Here is a 24,042-nt window from a genome sequence, read left to right on the forward strand (position 1 = left end):
TGGAGGCCCCAAGCCACTTCGGCAATTTCCTGAGACAGAATTCATCTTGTGAAAGCGCAACACACTAAGATCTAGACTTGCACAGGCTCTAAAGATTGACAAATGCGGCTTATGGCTGTGATATTTGGCATTTGGATTGGCCCAAAATTGAGAAATGCACATCTTGTATAAATTAAACGTTTGAGTTTTGTAGGATATATTGGGGTGGATTCCAATCTTGTCATTCGTGTTTATTGGCTTTGTTTGGCTCCTGATTTATTGTTTTGACTTTGGAATGATCATAACATACAAAATAACACAATTTCCATACTGGAAAAATATTGCATTGGATTTTGGAAAAGTCACTCATATGGTGCAAGGAAAGCATCAACTTTAGTGATCACAATACAACCAAGAGTTTTCAATTAAATATCAACAACAAAACATACAAAAGCAGTTGATAAATGCTCAACATCCACAGATCAAATGATAACACAAATCAGATAAATGACAATTTCAGCCACAGATCTGTACATGCTCAGAACCACAAAAAACAAGATGGCACTGATCATGCCAAAAATGATAAAGGCCTTTTTTTATAACAACTGAATTATAATAAAAAAACTGGTACCAAATGCATCATTATTTAAATGTAAAAACAACATATATACAAAATACAAAAGGAGAGAATTGTGGACCAGCAGAGTGAGGAATAAGTGGCCTATTCAACTGGTGATAGTGGCTGGGCACCCTCAAAAGCTTTTTTGGATAATCAACAGCTATTATGGTACATTAACAGTGCCATTGTGGTTTTATGGAAATTAAATATCGTTGAAGTTATCAATCTCGGCTGTGTTCAGTAATATTGTGGTCATTTTAAAATAATAATATATATATATATATATATATATATATATTGGTTGATCCTGTTTTTCTAATATCCAACACGAACTTTTAGAAGAATTGGGTTGAAATAATTTTTTTAAAGGGATAGAAAGGTCAAAATTAAAATGCGTATGGGTGCACTTCTATGTGAAATACAAGTATTTTTGCAATATCCTTTCATTCACAAAAATGCTTCAAGTAAAAGGTATTACTGTTTTTCTGCAGCATACGCACATATCCTGTAAAGGCCCATGCACCAGTATTCAAACACCACCACCTTTTAGAGAGCTGGCAGTGGCGTGTATTGCTTCTGAAGACATAGTCATATAAGCCACTGTTAACTAAATGTAGCCACCAATTAGCAAGCGCTATCCAGGGGTCTTAACCAAAAATGGGACGACTATTAAGCTTTCATTCCTGCTTTTTCAAATAAACATACCAAGAGAATGAAGAAAAATTGATAATAGGAGTAAAAAAGAATGTTGGGTTTATTGTCCCTTTAATGCTGTAACGTTCCAAACTTGTGAAGCAGAAAATTTTGTTAGCACCTTTAGATAAAGTAAATACAGAAATAAGCTTAATGATTATATTTATGTATTTATTATTGTATGCATTTGTTTAAACAGATTACAAGGACACTCTTGGTATTCTATGGATTTTCCTTATTGTGGTTATTTGTGGAGCTGTCATTTTTGCCATAATCTTCAAATCAATAGAAAGGAAAAATTCACATCTAGCGACATTCTGTAAGTATTAAAACACGTCTGTTACTGATTGGTGTTCTCCTGGTTTTGCAAAATGCAAATGAATATAAAAAGAAAAGTTTGATGTTTTTGGAATACCTAAAACATATCAAATGAAATAAAAATTCCATTAACCTTTAATAAATTAAAGGGACATTATACACTAGATTTTTCTTTGCATACATGTTTTGTAGATGATCCATTTACTGGGAGTGTTTTTGTAAAAATGTATAGTTTTGCTTATTTTTAAATAACATTGAACTGATTTTCAGACTCCTAACCACCTACCAAGCCCTCAGATTGCATCTGTTTGTATAATGGGTCTATTTATATTCAGGGGAGGGGGAAGGGTCTGTTTTCAGCATCTTTCAGTGAGTGTCCCAGGCTTATGTCATTAACAGTGTTAAATTGGGAGCTTCTAAGTATTTTTTTAAAAAGGTTATACACTGGATTTTTATATCAGTATCTGTGCATATTATTCTTTATAGTAGTGTTTATTACATGCAGTTAAAGGGACAGCCAACACAATTTTTTTATTGTTTAAAAAGATAGATAATGCCTTTATTACCCATTCCCCAGTTTTGCACAGAAAACATGGTTATACTAATACACTTTTTACCTCTGTTATTACCTTATTTCTAAGCATCTTCTGACGGCCCCCAGATCACATGACTTTATCTACTGACTTGCATTTAAGCCAATTAGTACTGTGTTGTTAGAATCCACGGGAGTCAGCACAAAGTTATCTATATGGCTCACATGAACTAGCTTCCCCTGATGTGAAAAGCTAATACAAAAGTATGTGATCATGGGGCTGTCTTTAGGGAGACAGCCCCATGATCACATAAGAAATTTTGAGGTTTAAAGGTTATAAAGTATGTTAATATAACCAATTGTTTGTGCAAAGCTGGGGAATGGGTAGTAAAGGCATTATCTATATTTTTAAACAATAACATTTTTTGTGTTGACTTTCCCTTTAACCCTTTGAGTGCTAAGCACTTTCCCACCTGGGTGCTAAGATTTTTTAATTTTTTTTTTTTTTTTTTAACAATTTTTTTTTTTTACTTTTTCTTTTTTTTTTTTTCAGACCCCCACTGACTTACACTTTTGGAAAGGTTAGGCGATTAACACAATGGTGGGTATTGGGGGTCTGTAGCTGCTTAGATGCCTGAGATACAGGCTTCTAAGCAGCATGCCCCCTGCTCCTATACTTAACATTGTTAAGAATAAAGTATAAATTGTTAAGTATAAAGTTGCGCAATGACGTCATCACGCAAAACGGGAAGCCCTGGCGATGCTTGTCACTCTACAGGCACGATCGCCAGGGTAGGAGCAGGTGGGAGCCCCAAGATCTCCCTCAAGGTGGGAGAGTGCAGATCTCCCTCAAGGTGGGAGAGTGCTAGTGACGGCTCTGAGCCATCATTAGCACTCAAAGGGTTAAATTAAAATTGGTGTATACTGCCCCTTTAATTACACTTTACTTGTAATAATTTATTAATTTCCTTATCTGAGAAGATCAGTCTTACACAGCACTGGAAGAATTTTAATTAATGTATTACATATTAAATAATAATTAAAATACTATTTTTATGAACACTGCTGTATTACAAGTTGAAAGTGAATAGTTAGCGAGCAAAAGACAAATGCGCTCTAACGTTGGTATTTCTAATATCATGACCGCTCTAACTTATTCTCCTAATAGACTTCTATAGGGCATATACAGTTTTTTTTGTGAAAAATATATATTCCTATATATCTATATGAATATCAGGGCCGGCGTTTTGTATTAGGCAGCTTAGGCTCCCGCCTTAGTGCGCACCAGCAGGGGGGCGCTGAGAGCAGTGCTGATTATTGCCGACTGCTGCCATTAAAAAAAAATTTAAAAGTATTTTTTATTTTTTATTTGATATCTGTCACTCTGTGTGCCGAATCCAGCACCCCCGCCCTATGTGGTGTCAGTGAATTTTGTTATTTTACGGTCACGGTGTATGTTACTTATGTGCACTGAGCACTGTACACACTGTTTGATGATGAATGATCAACACCGCGATGGACGGTCAAACTCTCAGAGCAGAGAGCGGCGCTCAGTGGGTGGATCATGTAGGTAGGAGGACTGGTGGTGAATGATGACAAGCCCAAGGGAGGCGGTCCAGTGGAGGCGGAGCTTACATGCCTTGCGCGCAGCACACACTCAGCCTGCCATCAGCCACAGCCAGCCTACCTGATGACGTCACTTACTGAGTGACTGTGAGAGGGAACGGACGCCGGTCTCCATGTGACAAAGGCAGCCTGAGCCAGCCACCATCTCTGAGCCTCAGACACATGACGTGACTCGTGAGGAGGTCTCAGGTTAGGTGGGTCCCGTCCTGGTCGAGGTGAGGTCCCAGATAGCAGCAGTCAGCCAGGTTACGGACGGTAGGTAGGATTTTCTGAAAAAAGCATGGTGACTGTCATGTCAAGTTGTCAACTCATCATGGGCTGCGCCTGCGTAGTAACGGCCGCCTATATGCTGACTGGTCGCGTCAGTCAAGTCAAGTTAACCACGTGAGGAACGCTGTGGTGTGAGAGAGGCGAGGGCAGCTTAGGGTTTGCGCTAACTGTAAGCCGCTGCCTATCTGTTCAGAGGAGGTGAATGGCAGAGTGACTGAGAAAATGATCCACGTGACGCCCGGTACTTCTGGAGTGAAGAGGTTAGAGGTCTGGGGGTGGGAAGAAAACAGAGGCCATAGGAACCGGTATGCCGCACAGCCTGGGGTTGCACATGTTAGATGACAGTGAGTGGCACAGGGGTCAACATCAGCAGTGCAGCACTGAACTAATTTGGCAAGTGAAGTGGCAAGAATTACCCCCCAGGCAGCTGAAATCTTCAGACAGAGTAGAGGAGGACAGTGAGTCCATTATATAAAATGTATGTAAGTGTATGATCAGCCTAAACTAGCTACCTAGATGACTGTACTGAAATATTCCCCTATCTCCTTAATAGTATCGGGCATCAGTTTATACATATAGTTGGTTATTTAATGGCAAGTCTTTTATTTTTATATATATTTATTTTTATATTTATTTTTGTTCACAATACTGTCTCAGCAAACAAAACAAAATATTTCCTTTAATAAATCAAATTAGATTGCAATTTTATATATTATTTTTTGCAAATAACAAAACCCCTCTAGTATTAAGGAGATAGGGGAATATATATTTCAATAGAGTCATCTAGGGTAGCTTGTTTAGGCTGATCATACACTATGAGTAAAGGCCATATAGTATTTCGGTGTTAACACTGTGCATGTTACCGTATGATTGAAGAATCTACAGATTCATTTAATATATCTTATTTTATATAAATTAGTTATATACATTAGTAACCTCACAATTTAATTAAATACAGGCTCAGTCATGACTAATTTTATTTAAATATATTGGCCTTTTTATTAAAAAAACAGAAGTGTAAGTACACCTCACTGGGCCCCAGGGCAAGGTTATACAACAGTATAACTTTGCCCTGGGGCCCAGTAAGGTGTACTTACACTTCTGTTTTTGTATGTCTTTGCAGCAGCAGGGGTTAAACACATTACATGGAACCATTTGTAAAGAGAATATTATATACTAATAGCTATCTCCCTACCTTTGGCTCCCTTGGGACAGTTTCCATAAATCCAGGAGAGGTTTACAGCTTACACATAGCATGATGACTAGCAATGGTCTTACCTATATTATTCTACATGAAGTACAATATTTCCCTTACTTAATTTCTTTATGCTGACTTTTTTTCTGCACAGTAGCAATCTAGGTTGTCAAAATAGATGTCACTTATGCATATGGTGTAATGCATATGGTGTAATGCATATGGTATAATGCATATGGTATAACTCGGCTCCCTATTATATACTATGTAAGGGAGGACTGGGCTGGGGTCTTCTTAACTCCTTTGGGAAAGCAAATAGGCACCTGGAACCTGCGTATGTACTTGAAGAAAAAAATAAAAGACTTCTTTCAAGTTCCCAGAAAAGCATTACACCAACCTTCAAATGTATTTACTAGCCCCTAAGCTTAGTGTTAATTTGAGTGGTTGCAATGGATACCTCATGCTAATGTTGTTACAAGAATGTTGTACATCATTTACCAGTGGTGCAGCCAAAATGTTCTTTTGACCTCTTGCCGCCAGGCAGATGTTTGAAACAAATTGCTATGTCTTTTTGACAGCCAAAGTGATACGCATCAAAAGAAGGCACTTTTAAACCTAGCTCTGCACTCACGTATTTTTACAATAGTTATTATGTCTTCTGCTTAACATGAACTATAATTACTTTATTATATTGAATTATACCTCTCTTACTGATATGCTTATGAATATATGTATATCTATATAGATAGATATATTTTTGTTTTACAGCACTACCACTGTTTGATTTGTTATGCAGATTTTCAGATTAACAGTCAGCGATTGTATGTGGTAATGGGAAATTATATTTTCTTTAGTTATAGATTAAATTGTTATATGTAGGTTTTTTAGCACATCTCTCTAACACTTTGTCATAAACAAGCAATAGGAGGATATGTATTGGGGGGGGGGCGGCAAAATGTATCCTCGCCTAGGTAGCCAAAAATCCTTGCACCGGCCCTGATGAATATATACAGCTATACTGTATATACAGATATATATAGAAATAGCTATTTGAAAATAAAAACTACATTTTCTGCCATGTTAAGAACATTGGAATGTAAAGTATTTCTATTCAAAACACATTAAAACTCATTAATACATACATAAAATTAATAAAAATGATATTGTATGTTTCAAGGTATTTAACTGGAAAGGGCTCAAACGTGAATATTTAAGTGTATATATGTTTTTATATGTGCATATACATATTTACATATATGAATACATAAATACATATGTATACACATATATACAGTTCATCCAAGAAGAGAGGTGAAGCAGCGGTTATAATAAAACATCATGTTTATTTAACAAAAGTTAAAATCCCAAAGGAGGGCTGGGATCAGGTACAAAAACATACAAACAGTATACTCATTTCGGCATAGAGCCGTACTCACAGACTTGCCTGTTTAAAAAGGGTGTATACAACACCCATTGGATAAAAGGTAACACACCTTATTAATTACCGTAATACCTGAAAAATGCTGATAAGTATCATAGCAATACATGTATCATGTCCTTACAAAATTTTAAACTCTTAAATATACAGGCTGGCTCATGTATGGTATATATACAAATAAGTTAATAGAATAGAAGACAGACAAACATACCACAAGGACTAGTGCAATGTTGTAATGGTATGAGAGATGGCAATCAAAATGGGGAAATAGGGGAGGGAATGAGCGTAAAAGAACGGGGTGCTTATAGAGATGCAACACTCTGTTACTCTAATGCCTATGCCCAGAAATAGTTAATGGGTTGAAACCTCATAAAACCCAGTGAAGTGTAAAAGAAAAAAAGGAGTGGTTCTGGGTGGCGCTCAAAATGAGCAACTTAGAGATTCAAGTTAAATATTTTTATGAAAGGCTATATAGCAATAGATTGTATCTAGATAAACTGAAGCGGTCCCAGAATAGATCCAAATGACTAGATATTATCTTGTAACAAAAATATTATTTATTCCATGAATTATTATAACAGTAAATATAAAATATATTATAAAATTAATGATGCCGGCATCTAAAAAACAATCATATAGTGCGATAAAGATTGCAATGTGTATGTCAGTGTGTATCTTTTTCTAAACGAAATAAAATTGAAATGTATCACACTTATATTAAAAACCTGTGTCGTCCTGTTTGTATCAAATAACAATGTCAAACAGTGTCCAAGGAACATTTGTTCTATACAAACTCAGTTGTAAGAAAGAACTCCGGGATTGTGGTTGTCTTCTCTCCTTGGTATTGAAAGTTATTACAGTTGACTGTAAGCCGTGGAGGGTGCTATAATCCCCGTGTGAATCCAAACAGATCATGGTTGTGGTTCAAAGAATGTTCCGGTATGGATAACCTTTTGTAGTTCCTAGGAGTGTTTTAGGATCCAAAGTTCTGATTTATACAGATGGATGGGTATGAGTAGGTCCCGGGACAGGAATTACACATATGAAGCTAGCTTGAAACAAGTTTTTAAGCTGCTTGATGTACCTGTCCTAGCTACTTACGTCTCCAATCTGTTATTTAGCAAACAAGCAAATGAGTATTGTGCACAGGAGCAGTCGGTAAATCTACGCGTTTCAGCCGCCAGGGGCCTTTATCAAGATACCTGTTTGCTCCCAGTTCCATTTTTAAATATCCCACGTCGTATCCTCATTGGACAGAATTAGACCAATCAGATCTTTAATACAGGGGGTGTATTCTCACATATTAAAAAGGTCCGTGCAAGTTTTATGAACAATGTCTGTGTTACGGTTACCCTTAGTCTCGCTGAGAGATGGACCGCTTAGTAGCCTGGATCCCTATTGCTAAAGAGGGGAGAAGCTGCTTTCCATAGTATTCTATATGAGTCTCGCAAATATAGAATAATCTCCCTTAGCTGCAGTACAGCTAGGATACCCTTCTGCCCACAAAAACGAGTCAACGCTGCGATTGAGGGTCAAAACAAGAACTCAGGACTGGGATGCCCAGCCTGCTTTTTATTAAAGTTACATGCACACAGGGCACTCCCAGGGGGAGAGGGGGGGAAGCACAAAATCCCCCATCACACATTTAGATAGAGAGCACTGTCCTTTGACAGGCCACAATAGGATTACAGTACTTAAGATAACAAGTTTACAAGTTCATCTTATCAATTAGCAGTCTGGCTCCAGAGGTGATTAGACAATAGTTTCTAAAAGCTGAAAAAAAAGAGTTAACTCTTTATGAAATGAAACTTGTTACGGTTTTCTTGGAGCCCTTCTTAGGCGCTGGCTTGCTGGTTCAGGCATTGCTGCTGGGAAATAAGCTCTTCACAACAAAATAACTAATGCTTCTGTAACATTGCTCCCTTTCTGTGGAACACTCTGGCAGACACGGTCTGACCCCTTTTCGGGGCAGACTAAGGCTGTCCAGACCGCTGGTTATGCGGGGCTGAGGTCGGTTTGTCTGGACAACCCGTCGGCGTTGCCATTCTGTTTCCCAGGTCTGTAAGTAATGGTGAAATTGAAGGTTTGCAACGATAAGCTCCAACGTAATAGCCTGCCGTTATCTCCAGAGACCCGGTTCAGCCACACCAACGGGTTATGGTCGGTGACCAGAGTGAACTCCTGACCATATAAATAGGGAGTCAATTTCTTTAATGCCCACACCAAAGCCAAACACTCCTTTTCGACCGCTGCATAGCTGACTTCGCGGGGCAGGAGCTTCCGGCTGATGTAGGCAACTGGATGCTCCCCTCCATCTTCGCCTACTTGGCTGAGGACGGCTCCCAGCCCGAACATGGAAGCATCGGTATGGACGATAAAACGTTTGTTAAGGGCTGGGGCCGCCAAGACAGGAGCGTTAATTAGAGCATTTTTGAGAGCCTGGAAAGCCGTTTCACAGTGGGGAGACCACAGGACCTGTCGAGGTAAGTTCTTCTTGGTCAAGTCAGTCAGGGGTTTGGCAAGTGTGCTGTAGTCTGGTACGAACCGTCTATAGTACCCTGCCGTGCCCAGGAAGGCTAGGACCTGAGTCTTAGTGATGGGGGTGGGCCAATTGGCGACAGCTTCTATTTTGGCCGGCTCTGGTCGCTGCTTTCCACACCCCACCCGGTGACCCAGGTACTGTACCTCGGCCATCCCAAAGTGGCATTTTTCTGGCTTCAGAGTCAGGCCAGCAGCCCGGATCTGATCCAGAACCATTCCCACATGAGCTAAGTGGTCCTCCCAGGACTCACTGTGGATCGCTATGTCGTCCAGGTAGGCGCAAGCAAAACTCTGGAAGCCATCCAGGAGCCTATCCACCAAGCGCTGGAATGTAGCTGGGGCATTCTTCATCCCAAACGGCATTACCCTAAACTGATATAAGCCGAATGGGGTGACGAATGCCGACTTGGGGATAGCCTCCGGGGCCAGGGGAATCTGCCAGTAACCTTTGCAGAGGTCAATAGTGGTCAGGTAATTTCCCCTGGCTATACGATCGAGTAGCTCGTCTACCCTGGGCATAGGGTAAGCGTCCGTCACGGTATTTTCATTGAGCCTCCGATAGTCTACGCAGAACCGGGTGGTCCCATCTTTCTTGGGCACCAAGACAACTGGGGAGGCCCAGGGACTATCGGAGGGCTCAATTACCCTGAGCTGGAGCATCTCATCGATCTCCTTCTTCATTCCTGTCCTAACTGCTTCGGGGATTCGGTACGGAGCCTGGCGCAAGGGAGCTTGTCCCGGAGTATCTACCTGGTGGGTGGTTAAAGTAGTGTACCCTGGCTTCGGGGAGAAGGTGAGGTGTTTGGACTGGAGGAGTTGGTTGAGCTGCTCCCTTTCAGTGGGGCTAAGTCGGTCCCCTATCTGAACCTGCGCCACTATACCTGTGGGGAGGCTCTTTTCTAATAGGTCTGGAATGGGTAAACTGTCGGGGTCTTCCTGAGGGGAACAACATACGGCCGTCACGTTCTCTGGTCGCTCAAAATATTCCTTGAGCATGTTTACATGGAATGTCTTTCTAAGATTGTTGTCGTGGCAGCTAGCTATCACATAAGTGGTGTCTCCCCTTTTCTCTACGATCTGGTAGGGACCCTGCCAGGACGCCTGCAATTTGTCTGTCTTCACCGGCTTAAGTACTAACACCTTTTGTCCTATGGTGAAGATTCTCTTTCGGGCCCCCCGATCGTACCATACTTTCTGTCTTCTCTGGGCCAACTGGAGATTAGCCCGCACGGATTTGGCTAATTGCTCCATTCGGTCCCTGAGTTCCAGCACGTATGGCACAATTGGGACACCGTCAGCCTCCATCTCTCCCTCCCAGTGCTCCCGGATCAGGTTTAGGGGTCCCCGTACCTTTCTTCCGTAGAGCAACTCGAAGGGAGAGAACCCTGTCGTTTCCTGGGGCACCTCCCGATAAGCAAATAGGAGGTGCGGCAGGAAGCGTTCCCAGTCTCGGTATTCCTGAGTGAACGTCTTGAGCATTTGCTTGAGGGTCCCATTGAACCTCTCACACAGCCCGTTCGTCTGGGGGTGGTATGGGGAGCTTAGGAGGGACTTAATTTTGCAAACCTGCCAGAGTTGTTGGGTCAATTCAGCCGTAAATTGGGTGCCTCGGTCGGATAGGATTTCTTTTGGAAATCCTACCCGGGAGAACACCTGTACTAGTGCATTCGCTACCGTATCCGCTTGTATGTTGGATAGGGCGACAGCCTCTGGGTACCTGGTAGCGTAGTCCACTACGGTAAGAATGTATCGCTTACCGGAGGGACTAGGGGTAGCCAGTGGTCCCACTAGGTCAATAGCAACCCGGCTGAAGGGTTCCTCTACAATGGGCATATTTACTAGCTGGGCTTTAGGGTGATCGCCTCGCCTTCCTACTCGTTGACACACATCGCAGGTGTTACAGTAAGTTCTAACGTCAGCGTGCACCCCTGGCCAAAAGAACGTGTGAGTAATGCGGTGTAGGGTACGGGTAACGGCTAGGTGGCCTGCTAAGGGGATGTCGTGGCCTATTTTGAGGATTTCTTGACGGTATTTGTGGGGCACTACCAGCTGTCGCCTACGCTGTCCCCTTTTCTCTGTCCAGCGGTATAGTTTCCCTTTTTCCCATAAGAATGTTTCGTTATCTGCCCCGCCCCCTCCGGTCTCTGCTCGTTCCCGGTACTTTTGTAAGGTCGGGTCAGTCTTAGACTCTGCCTCGAAAGCATCTGGGGTGTCCCAGGGTATGGGGCCTAACCTGTCAGGCAAGGTCGGGGTAGGTCTTACCTGTGTCTCCCGCACTGGTGAAAGCTCTCGCTCCGTCCGGGCTTGGGCCCGTGTAGTCACTGGGTCCGCCTCGTTGTTGCATACTGGAGCATAGGCAGAAGTCATGGGGCCCAAATCGTTGCCCAGTAGTACTTCGGCAGGTAAATTATCCATTAGGCCCACGTTCACAGCCCCCTTTCCCGCTCCCCAATCAAGATGCACTTTAGCTGTTGGAATTTTGTACACATCCCCCCCCGCCACTCTAACGGCCACAGTCTGTCCGGATCGCTTGTGCTCTGGCACCAAATGACTCTGTACCAGCGTGATAGTAGCCCCTGTGTCTCGCAATCCCTCGGTAGATCGCCCCTCGAGCCATACCCTCTGCCGATGGTGCTGGCGGTTATCTGAGGCAGCATATACAGGGTCTGCCTCGTGAAGCGGCCCCACATATCCCTCCATAGGGGCCTCTTGGTTAACACAGAGGGCCCGGGCCGGACGATAGGACCCAGAGGGGTCATTGTAATTCCTGGGTGTCTGGTGCGTATTAAGGGGGCAGCTAGCCATGAAATGCCCTGGTTGCTTGCATCGGTGGCAAGTCGGTCTGGGACGCTCAGAGCTGTTATTGGGTGGTCCTGAGTGTCGGACGGGCCCTGTGGGCACCGGGGCTCGGAATTCAGCACGAGGGGGTGCACGGTAAACCTCTCTGGGAGCTCGGTAGTTCATGGGTTCGTGAAGACGGGAGTCATAATGTTCATCGGCCAATTTGGCTGCTTCTTCTAAGGTAGAAGGCCGCCTGTCTCGCAGCCATTCCTTCCCTTGCTGTTCCATGCCATTATAAAAATGTTCTAAGAGAAACAATTGTAAAATTTCCTCCCCAGTCACCGCTTTACTTCCGCTCAGCCAGTGATTTGCCGCTCTCCGCATTCGGTGCGCCCATTCCATATGGGTATCGTTAGGCTTCTTTTCCGTGCCCCGAAACTGTCGGCGATACGTGTCCGGAGTTACAGCGTACCGTCGCAACAGTGTCTCCTTAACTAGCTCATACTGTGTCACTTCCTCAGCACCCAGAGTACGAAAGGCTTCCAGGGCTCGCCCGGATAGTTTCCCAGACAATATCGTGGGCCACTCTCTGTTGGGAATCTGGTGCAGGGCACATTGCCTTTCGAAGTCCGCCAAATATTCATCAATCCCTGTCTCGCTCTCTAGGAAGGGTCGAAATGCCGCATAGGGTATCTTGGGCCTCCCAGCATTTTCGACAGGGATGATTACCTGCGGGGCTTCAGCATTGCGGTGTGCGTTCGCTAGGTTGAGTTCGTGGGCTCGAGTCTCTCGTATATCCTCGTCCGCCTCCGCCATCAACTGCTGTACCAATTCCATGGAGGGGTTCGGCCCGTATAATGAGAGCCTTTCCCGAACAATCCTGGTTTTTTCGTCACTAATCGTGGTCGGTGTTTCCGCCATTGTGAAGCTCTGATCCAGTTCGGTCAATTCTGCGATCAGCTCTCTCCTCGGCCGGTTGCTGGCGTACCCCCCTCTGCTTTCAAGTAAATCCTTTAGGGTTGTACGCTTCAATTTTTCGTAAGCGCTCTCCATCCGTTCTGTACCTCTCCTAGGAAATCCAGGAAAATCCCGCCGCTGCCGCCAAATGTTACGGTTACCCTTAGTCTCGCTGAGAGATGGACCGCTTAGTAGCCTGGATCCCTATTGCTAAAGAGGGGAGAAGCTGCTTTCCATAGTATTCTATATGAGTCTCGCAAATATAGAATAATCTCCCTTAGCTGCAGTACAGCTAGGATACCCTTCTGCCCACAAAAACGAGTCAACGCTGCGATTGAGGGTCAAAACAAGAACTCAGGACTGGGATGCCCAGCCTGCTTTTTATTAAAGTTACATGCACACAGGGCACTCCCAGGGGGAGAGGGGGGGAAGCACAAAATCCCCCATCACACATTTAGATAGAGAGCACTGTCCTTTGACAGGCCACAATAGGATTACAGTACTTAAGATAACAAGTTTACAAGTTCATCTTATCAATTAGCAGTCTGGCTCCAGAGGTGATTAGACAATAGTTTCTAAAAGCTGAAAAAAAAGAGTTAACTCTTTATGAAATGAAACTTGTTACGGTTTTCTTGGAGCCCTTCTTAGGCGCTGGCTTGCTGGTTCAGGCATTGCTGCTGGGAAATAAGCTCTTCACAACAAAATAACTAATGCTTCTGTAACAGTCTGTCTGTTTCCTTTAAAAATATACAATAGCAAAAATATGCATCTATATCTAATATTGGAAAAGCTATAATAATGTCCTAAGTGTCTGTGTCAAATTGTTAAAATTGTTAAAATTGTAGCGATCTCTTCATGGATCTGATCAAAGGACGCCTCTAATGGATTCAGCATATTGCTACACAGCCTTTTATTTTGGGATTTAACCCTATCAATTCCATTAACTTTCTATGAGAAATAGACCAAATTGGATAAAAAAAATTAACTAAAAATACTAAATAGATTTAAGCTATAATATCTGAAATATTTTTTTAAAATCTTGGTAGTTCATTTGTACAAGGAAAATTTATCTAGTATTAGTTATAAATAGGTTACTAAGGTTATTTACATAAACAAATGTCCGGATTAGTGGGGGACACGCAAGTCTGATTTAAATTGATTTATGTAGTTTATATAAAAAAAAATTTAAATCAAAATAAGTATCCTAGTCTATTTAAATGATATATATAAAAAAATATATATACAAGAAACATGAAATTTAAAATATTTCTAAAATTAAGCGGAAAAAAGGAAAAAAAGGAAAAAACAGCAAAAAATGACAAAACTTAATGGCACAAATGAGCATCTGATATTATCTCCTTAAAATAATATATGATATAGGTAGTTACTTATTGTCATATATAAGGGGATATGGAGTTTCTAAGATTAAAAACAAGAATGGAGGGAGATAATCTTTTGAGTTATAATTGTTATCATAATAAATTCTATAGAAAATTTTATAAAAATTATATAAAAAATCCTTATAAAAATTCTTTATATAAAAAAGTTGAAAAAAATAATAAAAAATGGTTCAAAAAAGTGGTTAAAAATATGATTAAAAATTGATTTAAAATTATATGCACAATTTCATGATCTTTCATAAAATTAACTGTAATACCCTAAAATTTGGTCAATAGTTTTACAATAATGTACTCAAATCCATTTCTGAATTAAGTCCATGGGGGTAGAGGGTCTTAAAATTAAATATAAATTCAGCTTCTTTTCTGAGCAGAATATTGTTAATGTTTCCCCCTCTAATTCCTAAAAAAATTTGTTTAATACCCCAGTATTCGAAATGTTTAAGATTGCCCCCATGTGTATCCTTAAAGTGAGTGTACAATTTAGTTTCTGTAGATCCATGCTCTATCTTCAAAATCAGGTACAAAAACATACAAACAGTATACTCATTTCGGCATAGAGCCGTACTCACTACTGCTGTAAGGTTCACAGACTTGCCTGTTTAAAAAGGGTGTATACAAAACCCATTGGATAAAAGGTAACACACCTTATTAATTACCGTAATACCTGAAAAATGCTGATAAGTATCATAGCAATACATGTATCATGTCCTTACAAAATTTTTAAACTCTTAAATATACAGGCTGGCTCATGTATGGTATATATACAAATAAGTTAATAGAATAGAAGACAGACAAACATACCACAAGGACTAGTGCAATGTTGTAATGGTATGAGAGATGGCAATCAAAATGGGGAAATAGGGGAGGGAATGAGCGTACTCAAGTCATACGATTATAGGTTAAATAAACTAATCTTAATAGTTAGACACAATTACATTGATTTTCAAAGTAGTAGTAATAGAAAAGGTGAAATTCATTTTAGACAATAAAATAATCCTATATAGCAATTGTAAACCTACTGCTAGAAGTTAAAAAAACATAGCAATAAGACTATATATATGTATTGGAAAAAATATATAATATTTATATAATATTACTACTTGCAAAGAGGGTTAAGAATAGAAGAAGGGGGTAAGATGTCAAGGCAAACTCTGATGCATGGTATAGAGGAGAAGAGAGAGATGTTAGGATAAATCCATGCCTACTCCCAATAATTAATCAAGTAATATTCGGCATTAAGACTTAGGGGCACCTTAGTGGACAACTTAAATATCCACAGCATCTCTCTTTTCTCAAGGAGTCTTTGTCTGTCACCACCACGTTTGGGATTAGGTATCTTGTCCTTGTCAATGGTTAGCCATCTGAAACTTGAGACATTCTTGTCATGAACTTGGACAAAATGTTGTACTATAGGTGAAGTGGACTTTCCCACATTTATAGTGGGCAAATGTTCTCTGTTGCGAGACCTGATGTCACGAGTTGTGAGTCCGACATACTTGACATTACATGAAGTATTAAATAAGTTATTAAATAAATAACAAAATTGGACGTACAATTCAAACAATAGTTTATATCAAATGACTGATTGGTGACAGAGGATGTAAAGGAATCAGATATGACTATGAAGTCACAAGCTTTCAATCTACTGCTTCCACACCTGAACATCCCTTTACTTGTCAGCCAAGAACTTGTTGTGGCACAAGTACTATTGAGTACTGTAGGAGACAGTTTCCCAATGATTTATTTCTCGGGTAAGAATTCCATTGGCTACACAGTCTGTCAGCTTGTCCTCGACCACAAGAAGTTTGAAATGTTTCCTCACAATGTTGCACATCTGATTGTATTCAGAGCTAAAGTCTGTCACAAAAGTAACCTGTTTGTTGTCCTGTATAGCAGTGATTTTAACCCTATCTGTCAGAAGGGTATGTCTGTCAATCCCCTGTACTTCACAAACTGCACGTTTGATGACTCTTTTAGGATAACCTCTCATTTTTAAACAGTATACCATATCTTGTTGGTGTTCAAGAAAAGCCTTTTCATTAGAGCAGTTTCCTTTTGCCCTAATTAGTTGTCCCTTGGCTATAGAGTAGGATACATTTTTCGGGTGGCAACTACTAGCATGTAATACTGAGTTCCCCCGAAATGGGTTTTCTGTATATGCTAGTTTATATCTTACCCTCTTCAGTGCCTCTTAATGTTATATCCAAAAAATGTATGGCTAACTCCTGTATCTCAAATGTGAACTTGAGATTCAGATAATTTTCATTGATGTAACTGATAAATTCACACATGCCAGCCTGGTCTCCTTGCCAAATAAAAAGGAGGTCATCTATGAACCTTCCAAAGTAAATTATATTAGTTCTAAAGGGGTTAGCACCCCCAAAGATGTGGGACAGCTCCCACCAACCCATGTACAGTTTTACATAGGAGGGGGCAAATGTTGACCCCATCGCTGTCCCCCATCTTTGGAGATAAAAAACCCCTTCAAACTCGAAGTAATTGTGGCATAATAGAAAACCTGTCACATCAATTACAAATTTCTGAAAGTCAGGACTTAGAGTAGAGTAATGGGTAAGAATAAATTCCAGAGCTTGTAGGCCCTGAGCATGAGGAATAGAGGAATACAAGGCAGTTACATCCACCATCATCCAGTTGTAAGTGGAATCCCAAGACATGTTGTTCATAACTCTGAGCACATGTTTGGTATCCTGAAGATAGCTGGGAAGAGCCTGAACCAGAGGGCGAAGTATGGCATCAAGCCATTCAGAGATGTGCTCAAATAGTGAGCCTATTCCACTCACAATAGGATGACCTTTAACTTGTACCAGGGACTTATGCACCTTCGGGAGATGGTGAAACACCGGAATCACAGGGTACGTAACAAATAAGTATTCAAAGGTATTTCTATCTAGAAATCTCTGCTCTAACCCATCATCTAGAAGGTGCATAAGTTCTACCTGGTAATGTGTTGTAGGGTTAGCAGAAAGTACACTGTATTGTGCACTGTCCGTGAGTTGGCATAGGGCCTTTTCTCTATATACCTGTCTATCAAGAACCACAACAGAGCCCCCATAATCTGCGGCCCAGATCACTATATTTTCATTAGTCTGTAGCTCCTTAAGAGCCTGTCTTTCAGACCTGAACAAATTGTCAGTGATCCTTCTTTTATCTTTGTTGAAGGCTAGATCTTTAAGATCTTTTTCAACTCTGTTATAAAAATTTTCTATAAGGGGCCTCTGCTGTGGATCGGATAGAAGGAGGAGGGATTTTTAAAACCCACAAATTTCTCCATAGCAAAAAAGTCCTGTTCTATATTGCTATCATTAGCCATTTTGTCTAATACAATTACATCACATGTTTCTGAAAAAGAGAAGTCAGAGTTAAGATTATATCTGGCTGTGTTGTAAGTAGTGTTGTCAGTACTAGCAGGTATAGGTTGTTGGTCACAGTCAGAAAAATGTTTTTTTTTTTTTTACAGTGATATTGCTCACTAAACGGTTCACATCAACCATAGTCTTAAAAAAATCAAACCCAGTCACAGGTACAAAACCCAGGCCAAGACTCAAATTTTTTATTTGAGATTCACTTAGAATGAGGCTTGATAAGTTGATTACACTCAGGGTTTGTACTTGGTGGCTGGTTTTATTTCCCTGCGGGGATACCTGTTCTGTGGACCTGTAATACTGCCTCCTACTTCCGGGTTCCTCGGGGGTACAGAAAAAAACTGTTCCAGCTGACCACTACCCTGGTCGTTACTAGTGGCAAGTACTTAATCCCAAGTATTGGTGCCTGGCAGGTAAGGGGTACTGCTGGTAGAAGTTTGGTATTTGCCCTTCTTTTTAGGTCTAACTGTAGGTTGTACTGCAGTATTCTGTGCATGTGTTACTTGAACTCCACTATCCTGATTATGTTTAAGAATGCCTGACCTCTCTTTATGCGTTGTTTCTCTATCAGAGGAATAACAATCATCTCCTGATTCTACATCACTATCAGAAAAAGTGACATAATAACTACTAGTGGATCTAGGCCCTTTGTTTCTGCTGCGTGATCTGCCACGGCTTCTGTTTCTATTGTGGTATCTGTGTGTATTAAATCTTTGTGTTCTATTCCAGACAGGTTACCTCGTCTACCTATAGTCCGCGAAGGGGACCGATCTGTACAAGGTAACTCTGGCCTTTTCCTACATAGTAGGACTATATACATATTTTTCCTCAGACTTTTTTGTCAAGGTCACTTGTTTTCACATATAACAGTACTGACATAGCCCAGCATTTTCTTCTTTGGTTGTTACACATATATACACACATACACATATTTAGACATATATATATATATATATATATATATATATATATAGGGAGACTATATATATACACTGTGTGCAGAATTATTAGGCAAATGAGTATTTTGACCACATCATCCTCTTTATGCATGTTGTCTTACTCCAAGCTGTATAGGCTCGAAAGCCTACTACCAATTAAGCATATTAGGTGATGTGCATCTCTGTAATGAGAGGGGGTGTGGTCTAATGACATCAACACCCTATATCAGGTGTGCATAATTATTAGGCAACTTCCTTTCCTTTGGCAAAATGGGTCAAAAGAAGGACTTGACAGGCTCAGAAAAGTCAAAAATAGTGAGATATCTTGCAGAGGGATGCAGCACTCTTAAAATTGCAAAGCTTCTGAAGCGTGATCATCGAACAATCAAGCTTTTCATTCAAAATAGTCAACAGGGTCGCAAGAAGCATGTGGAAAAACCAAGGCGCAAAATAACTGCCCATGAACTGAGAAAAGTCAAGCGTGCAGCTGCCAAGATGCCACTTGCCACCAGTTTGGCCATATTTCAGAGCTGCAACATCACTGGAGTGCCCAAAAGCACAAGGTGTGCAATACTCAGAGACATGGCCAAGGTAAGAAAGGCTGAAAGACTACCACCACTGAACAAGACACACAAGCTGAAACGTCAAGACTGGGCCAAGAAATATCTCAAGACTGATTTTTCTAAGGTTTTATGGACTGATGAAATGAGAGTGAGTCTTGATGGGCCCGTGGCTGGATTGGTAAAGGGCAGAGAGCTCCAGTCCGACTCAGACGCCAGCAAGGTGGAGGTGGAGTACTGGTTTGGGCTGGTATCATCAAAGATGAGCTTGTGGGGCCTTTTCGGGTTGAGGATGGAGTCAAGCTCAACTCCAAGTCCTACTGCCAGTTTCTGGAAGACACCTTCTTCAAGCAGTGGTACAGGAAGAAGTCTGCATCCTTCAAGAAAAACATGATTTTCATGCAGGACAATGCTCCATCACACGCGTCCAAGTACTCCACAGCGTGGCTGGCAAGAAAGGGTATAAAAGAAGAAAATCTAATGACATGGCCTCCTTGTTCACCTGATCTGAACCCCATTGAGAACCTGTGGTCCATCATCAAATGTGAGATTTACAAGGAGGGAAAACAGTACACCTCTCTGAACAGTGTCTGGGAGGCTGTGGTTGCTGCTGCACGCAATGTTGATGGTGAACAGATCAAAACACTGACAGAATCCATGGATGGCAGGCTTTTGAGTGTCCTTGCAAAGAAAGGTGGCTATATTGGTCACTGATTTGTTTTTGTTTTGTTTTTGAATGTCAGAAATGTATATTTGTGAATGTTGAGATGTTATATTGGTTTCACTGGTAAAAATAAATAATTGAAATGGGCATATATTTGTTTTTTGTTAAGTTGCCTAATAATTATGCACAGTAATAGTCACCTGCACACACAGATATCCCCCTAAAATAGCTATAACTAAAAACAAACTAAAAACTACTTCCAAAACTATTCAGCTTTGATATTAATGAGTTTTTTGGGTTCATTGAGAACATGGTTGTTGTTCAATAATAAAATTAATCCTCAAAAATACAACTTGCCTAATAATTCTGCACTCCCTGTAGAAAAGCTTATAAAACGATTTATCTACAAAAATCACCATAGACTTTAATGGTGAATATTGTAGAAAAACAATTAGATACATTTTTCTTAAGGAGTGAGATTAAAGGGACAGTCTACACCAGAATTTGTAATGTTTAAAAAGATAGATAATCCCTTTATAACCCATTCTCCAGTTTTGCATAACCAGCACAGTGATATTAATCTATGTTTTACCTCTGTGATTACCTTGTATCTAAGCCTCTGCAGACTGCCCCCTTATCTCAGTGCTTTTGACAGACATGCAGTTTAGCCAATCAGTTAAGACTCCTAAATAACTCCATGGGAGTGAGCACAATGTTATCTATATGACACACATGAACTAGTACTTTCTAACTATAAAAAACGTTCAAAATGCTCTGAGCTAAGAGGCGGTTTTCAACGGTTTTGAAATCAGTTTGAGCCTAGCTAGGTTTAGCTTTTCAAAATTACCACCAAGGGAACAAAGCAAATTTGATGATAAAAGTAAATTGGAAAGTTGTTTAAAATTGCATGCCCTATCTGAATCATGAAAGTTTAATTTGACTAGACTGTCCCTTTAACTGCTTAGTGTCTTGAAGCCTGGATGGCACATTCAATTGTTTCCTGATTTCATACATTTGGGCCTATAAATTGTAACGATGGTTAGAAAATATACATAGACTCACAGGAAAGATGATCAACGTAATTTATATATGATTTATAACTAATTCATGTGCATTTAGAACTAGCATATAGTAAACATATTAAAATAGACTGTTACAGTTTATCTTTTCAACTAATTGTTTTATTCTGAAACCTAAGCCTGGCTTTAAATATGTTTTACTAACACAAAGTATTTTTACTTCAATCATTTTAGAACCTATGGATAACCAGCGATTGTGCCCAACATATTCACTTCCGACTATTTCTGAAGAATAAGAGGGATCATAAAGGTGGTTGAGAATTGTATCTAACATCATCAGTGAAAGAAACCTGATGGGCTTTATGACCGTTAAAAGAATGTTGTGTGACTACTGTCAATACCTTAGACACAGAGATGTATCATGTCAATTGTGCATTATATTGCAGTGTGTGAGTCTCTCCTACACATCCAGAAGATAAACAGCTCTCTTAAATGTGTCTTTCTTAAATTCTTTGAGGGGACTTTCAGTACTAAAAAAGCTTTTTAAATAATCTGACCAGAGTGAAGAGCTTTAGATAATTGTGCCAACAGCTTCTTCTCTCCTTCCTTTATAACAACCCTCTCTGTACTGACAGTAACAGTAACCACTATCAATGCAATAACTATACCAGCAATGTAGCACTTAAAATTCACATTTGGAAATACGGAGCAAAATAATTTACAAATTGTTACAAAATAAATAGTTACAGACAGCACTTACTGGCACATAGATTTCAACTCATCTGAAATGAATGATTACTTATGACTATTATACATCAGCTTTAAAGTGATTGTAAACTTAAGTATTTGCTGGCTAGTATATACAATTACTATAAAAACAGGGGCACGTTCAATGATAAAAAATGTTAAGATGCTTCATTTCTAAAATATTTACCATTTAGAGATGTTAAACATTACACCGTTCCTCTACCCACATCTCCTACTTTATTTAGCTGAGAGATGATGAATCTGGCTTGATCCAATCGAGCTGGATGACAAGTGGGAAACGCAGTGATTTGATGAAGCCGGATTCGTCATTGCTCAGCTATAGGAGATGCGGGAGGAGGAACGGAGCAATGTTTACCATCACTAAATGGTAAATATTTTAGAAATAAAGCGTCTTAAAAAAAAATAATAATCGATGAAAGTGCCCCTATTTTTATAGTAATTGTATATACTAGCCAGCAAATACTTATAGTTTACAATCACTTAAAGGGTATAGATCTTAAAACATGGTAAAGGCTCAATGGAAATGAATTAGTTATTAAAAATTGGGGTTAAATGGTGACCTTCATAGCATATTTATGAAATATTTTATTCCAATAGATTTTAAACTTTAAATGTCATTTTAATAATGAGCTTCCATGTATTTATAAAGCTTAGTTTGTAATGTCTAAAAACACATAGCCTACCAACCATTATTAATATATAACTGACAGATGTTCCTAACATCTAGTCTTACTGATATACCTCTGAGCTATATACTACTTTTGACGTAAATGTATTCAAATGCTGCTGTGCTAACATTCGGCTGGATTACAAGTGTTGCCGTATGGCTTTTAACGCTGAAAAAATGGCAATTCCAGCGAACGCATATTACGAGTCGTGTCGGTATAGCTATACATTTTAGCCTGTAACGCAACATCCATTCCACACTCAAAAAAATGACATTTTTGTGTGGGATTTTCATAGCACCGGTATTACAGATTGTGCGTTCCGGCTAAAATGCACCATCTGAGACCAGTAATTATGGATTTTGCAAAACAAAAATGTTTTACAAAACTCATAACTAAACTGTTACAAAGTACACTAACACCCATAAACTACCTATTAACCCCTAAACTGCCACCCTCCCGCATCGCAAACAATATTTAAAACGTATTAACCCTTAATCTGCTGCCCACCCACACCGTAACTTTTAAATAAACCTATTAACCCCTAATCTGCCACCCCCGACATCGCCAAAACTTTAATAAAGCTATTAACCCCTAATTCGTCGCTCCCCGACATCGCTGCCACTATAATAAAGTTATTAACCCCTAAACCTCCAGCCTCCCACATCGCCACCACTATAATAAAGTTATTAAACTATAAATTAAACTAACATTACTATTCTAATAAAATAAAAAAATGCTACCAACTAAAAAATCTAAATTACAAATTTAAAAAAACTAACACTACGAAAAAAAATAAAAATCTAAAATTACAAAAAATAATAAACACTAAATTACGAAAAATAAAAAACACTAAGCTTACAAAAAATAATAAACGAAATTATCAAAAATAAAAACAATTACACCTAATCTAATAGCCCTATAAAAAATAAAATAGCCCCCCAAAATAAAATACCCCTTAGCCTACAATAAACTACCAATAGCCCTTAAAAGGGCCTTTTGTAGGGCATTGCCCTAAGTTAAACAGCTCTTTTACCTGTAAAAAATACAAAGTCCTCCCAACAGTATAACCCACCACCCAACCAACCCCCAAAATAAAAAAACCTAACTCTAAAAAAAAAAAAAACTAAGCTACCCATTGCCCCTAAAGGGGCATTTGTATGGGCATTCAGCTCTTTTTCACTGCCCTTAAAAGGGAATTCAGCTCTTTTACAAAAGCCCAAATCCCTAATCTAAAAAAAAAAACCCACGCAAAAAATGAAAAAACACTATCCCCAGAAGTCCGGACATCCATCTCCATCCAGGAGGCGAGAAGTCTTCATCCAGGCGGCGATATCTTCATCCATCCCGGGGGCGTCTTCTATTGTCATCCCGGCGGCATGGAGCTGAGCCATCCTGGAAGCCAATACCATCCTGCATGGAGCGTCCTCTTCATACGGTCACCGCCGAACACTGAAGTTGAATGCAAGGTAGCCGTTTCAAAATGGCGTACCTTGCATTTCTATTGGCTGATTTGTTTCTTCAACTTCAAATCAGCCAATAGGATGAGAGCTTCTGAAATCCTATTGGCGGTTCAAAACAGCCAATAGGATGAGAGCTACTGAAATCCTATTGGCAGATTTGAACACCCAATAGGATTTCAGTAGCTCTCATCCTATTGGCTGATTTGAATTTGAAGAATCAAATCAGCCAATAG

The 24,042-nt window shown here is 40.0% G+C and overlaps 1 protein-coding gene across 4 annotated transcripts in view; it reads left to right on the top strand.

The window, feature by feature from the left end:
• LOC128650245 (uncharacterized) overlaps positions 1–21,406 on the top strand; it is a 56,919-nt gene extending 35,513 nt beyond the window's left edge. For all 4 annotated transcript variants that reach the window (XM_053704055.1, XM_053704056.1, XM_053704054.1 and 1 more), the window contains 3 exons: positions 1,491–1,610; positions 18,462–18,512; positions 21,148–21,406. In XM_053704055.1, the coding sequence (XP_053560030.1) occupies positions 1,491–1,610; positions 18,462–18,512; positions 21,148–21,209 (233 nt within the window). In that variant the 3' untranslated portion in view covers positions 21,210–21,406. The remainder of the gene's footprint in view (positions 1–1,490; positions 1,611–18,461; positions 18,513–21,147) is intronic.
• The last annotated feature ends 2,636 nt before the right edge of the window (positions 21,407–24,042 follow it).

This window comes from Bombina bombina, chromosome 2 (assembly GCF_027579735.1).
Source record: "Bombina bombina isolate aBomBom1 chromosome 2, aBomBom1.pri, whole genome shotgun sequence".
Classification (NCBI taxonomy): domain Eukaryota; kingdom Metazoa; phylum Chordata; class Amphibia; order Anura; family Bombinatoridae; genus Bombina; species Bombina bombina.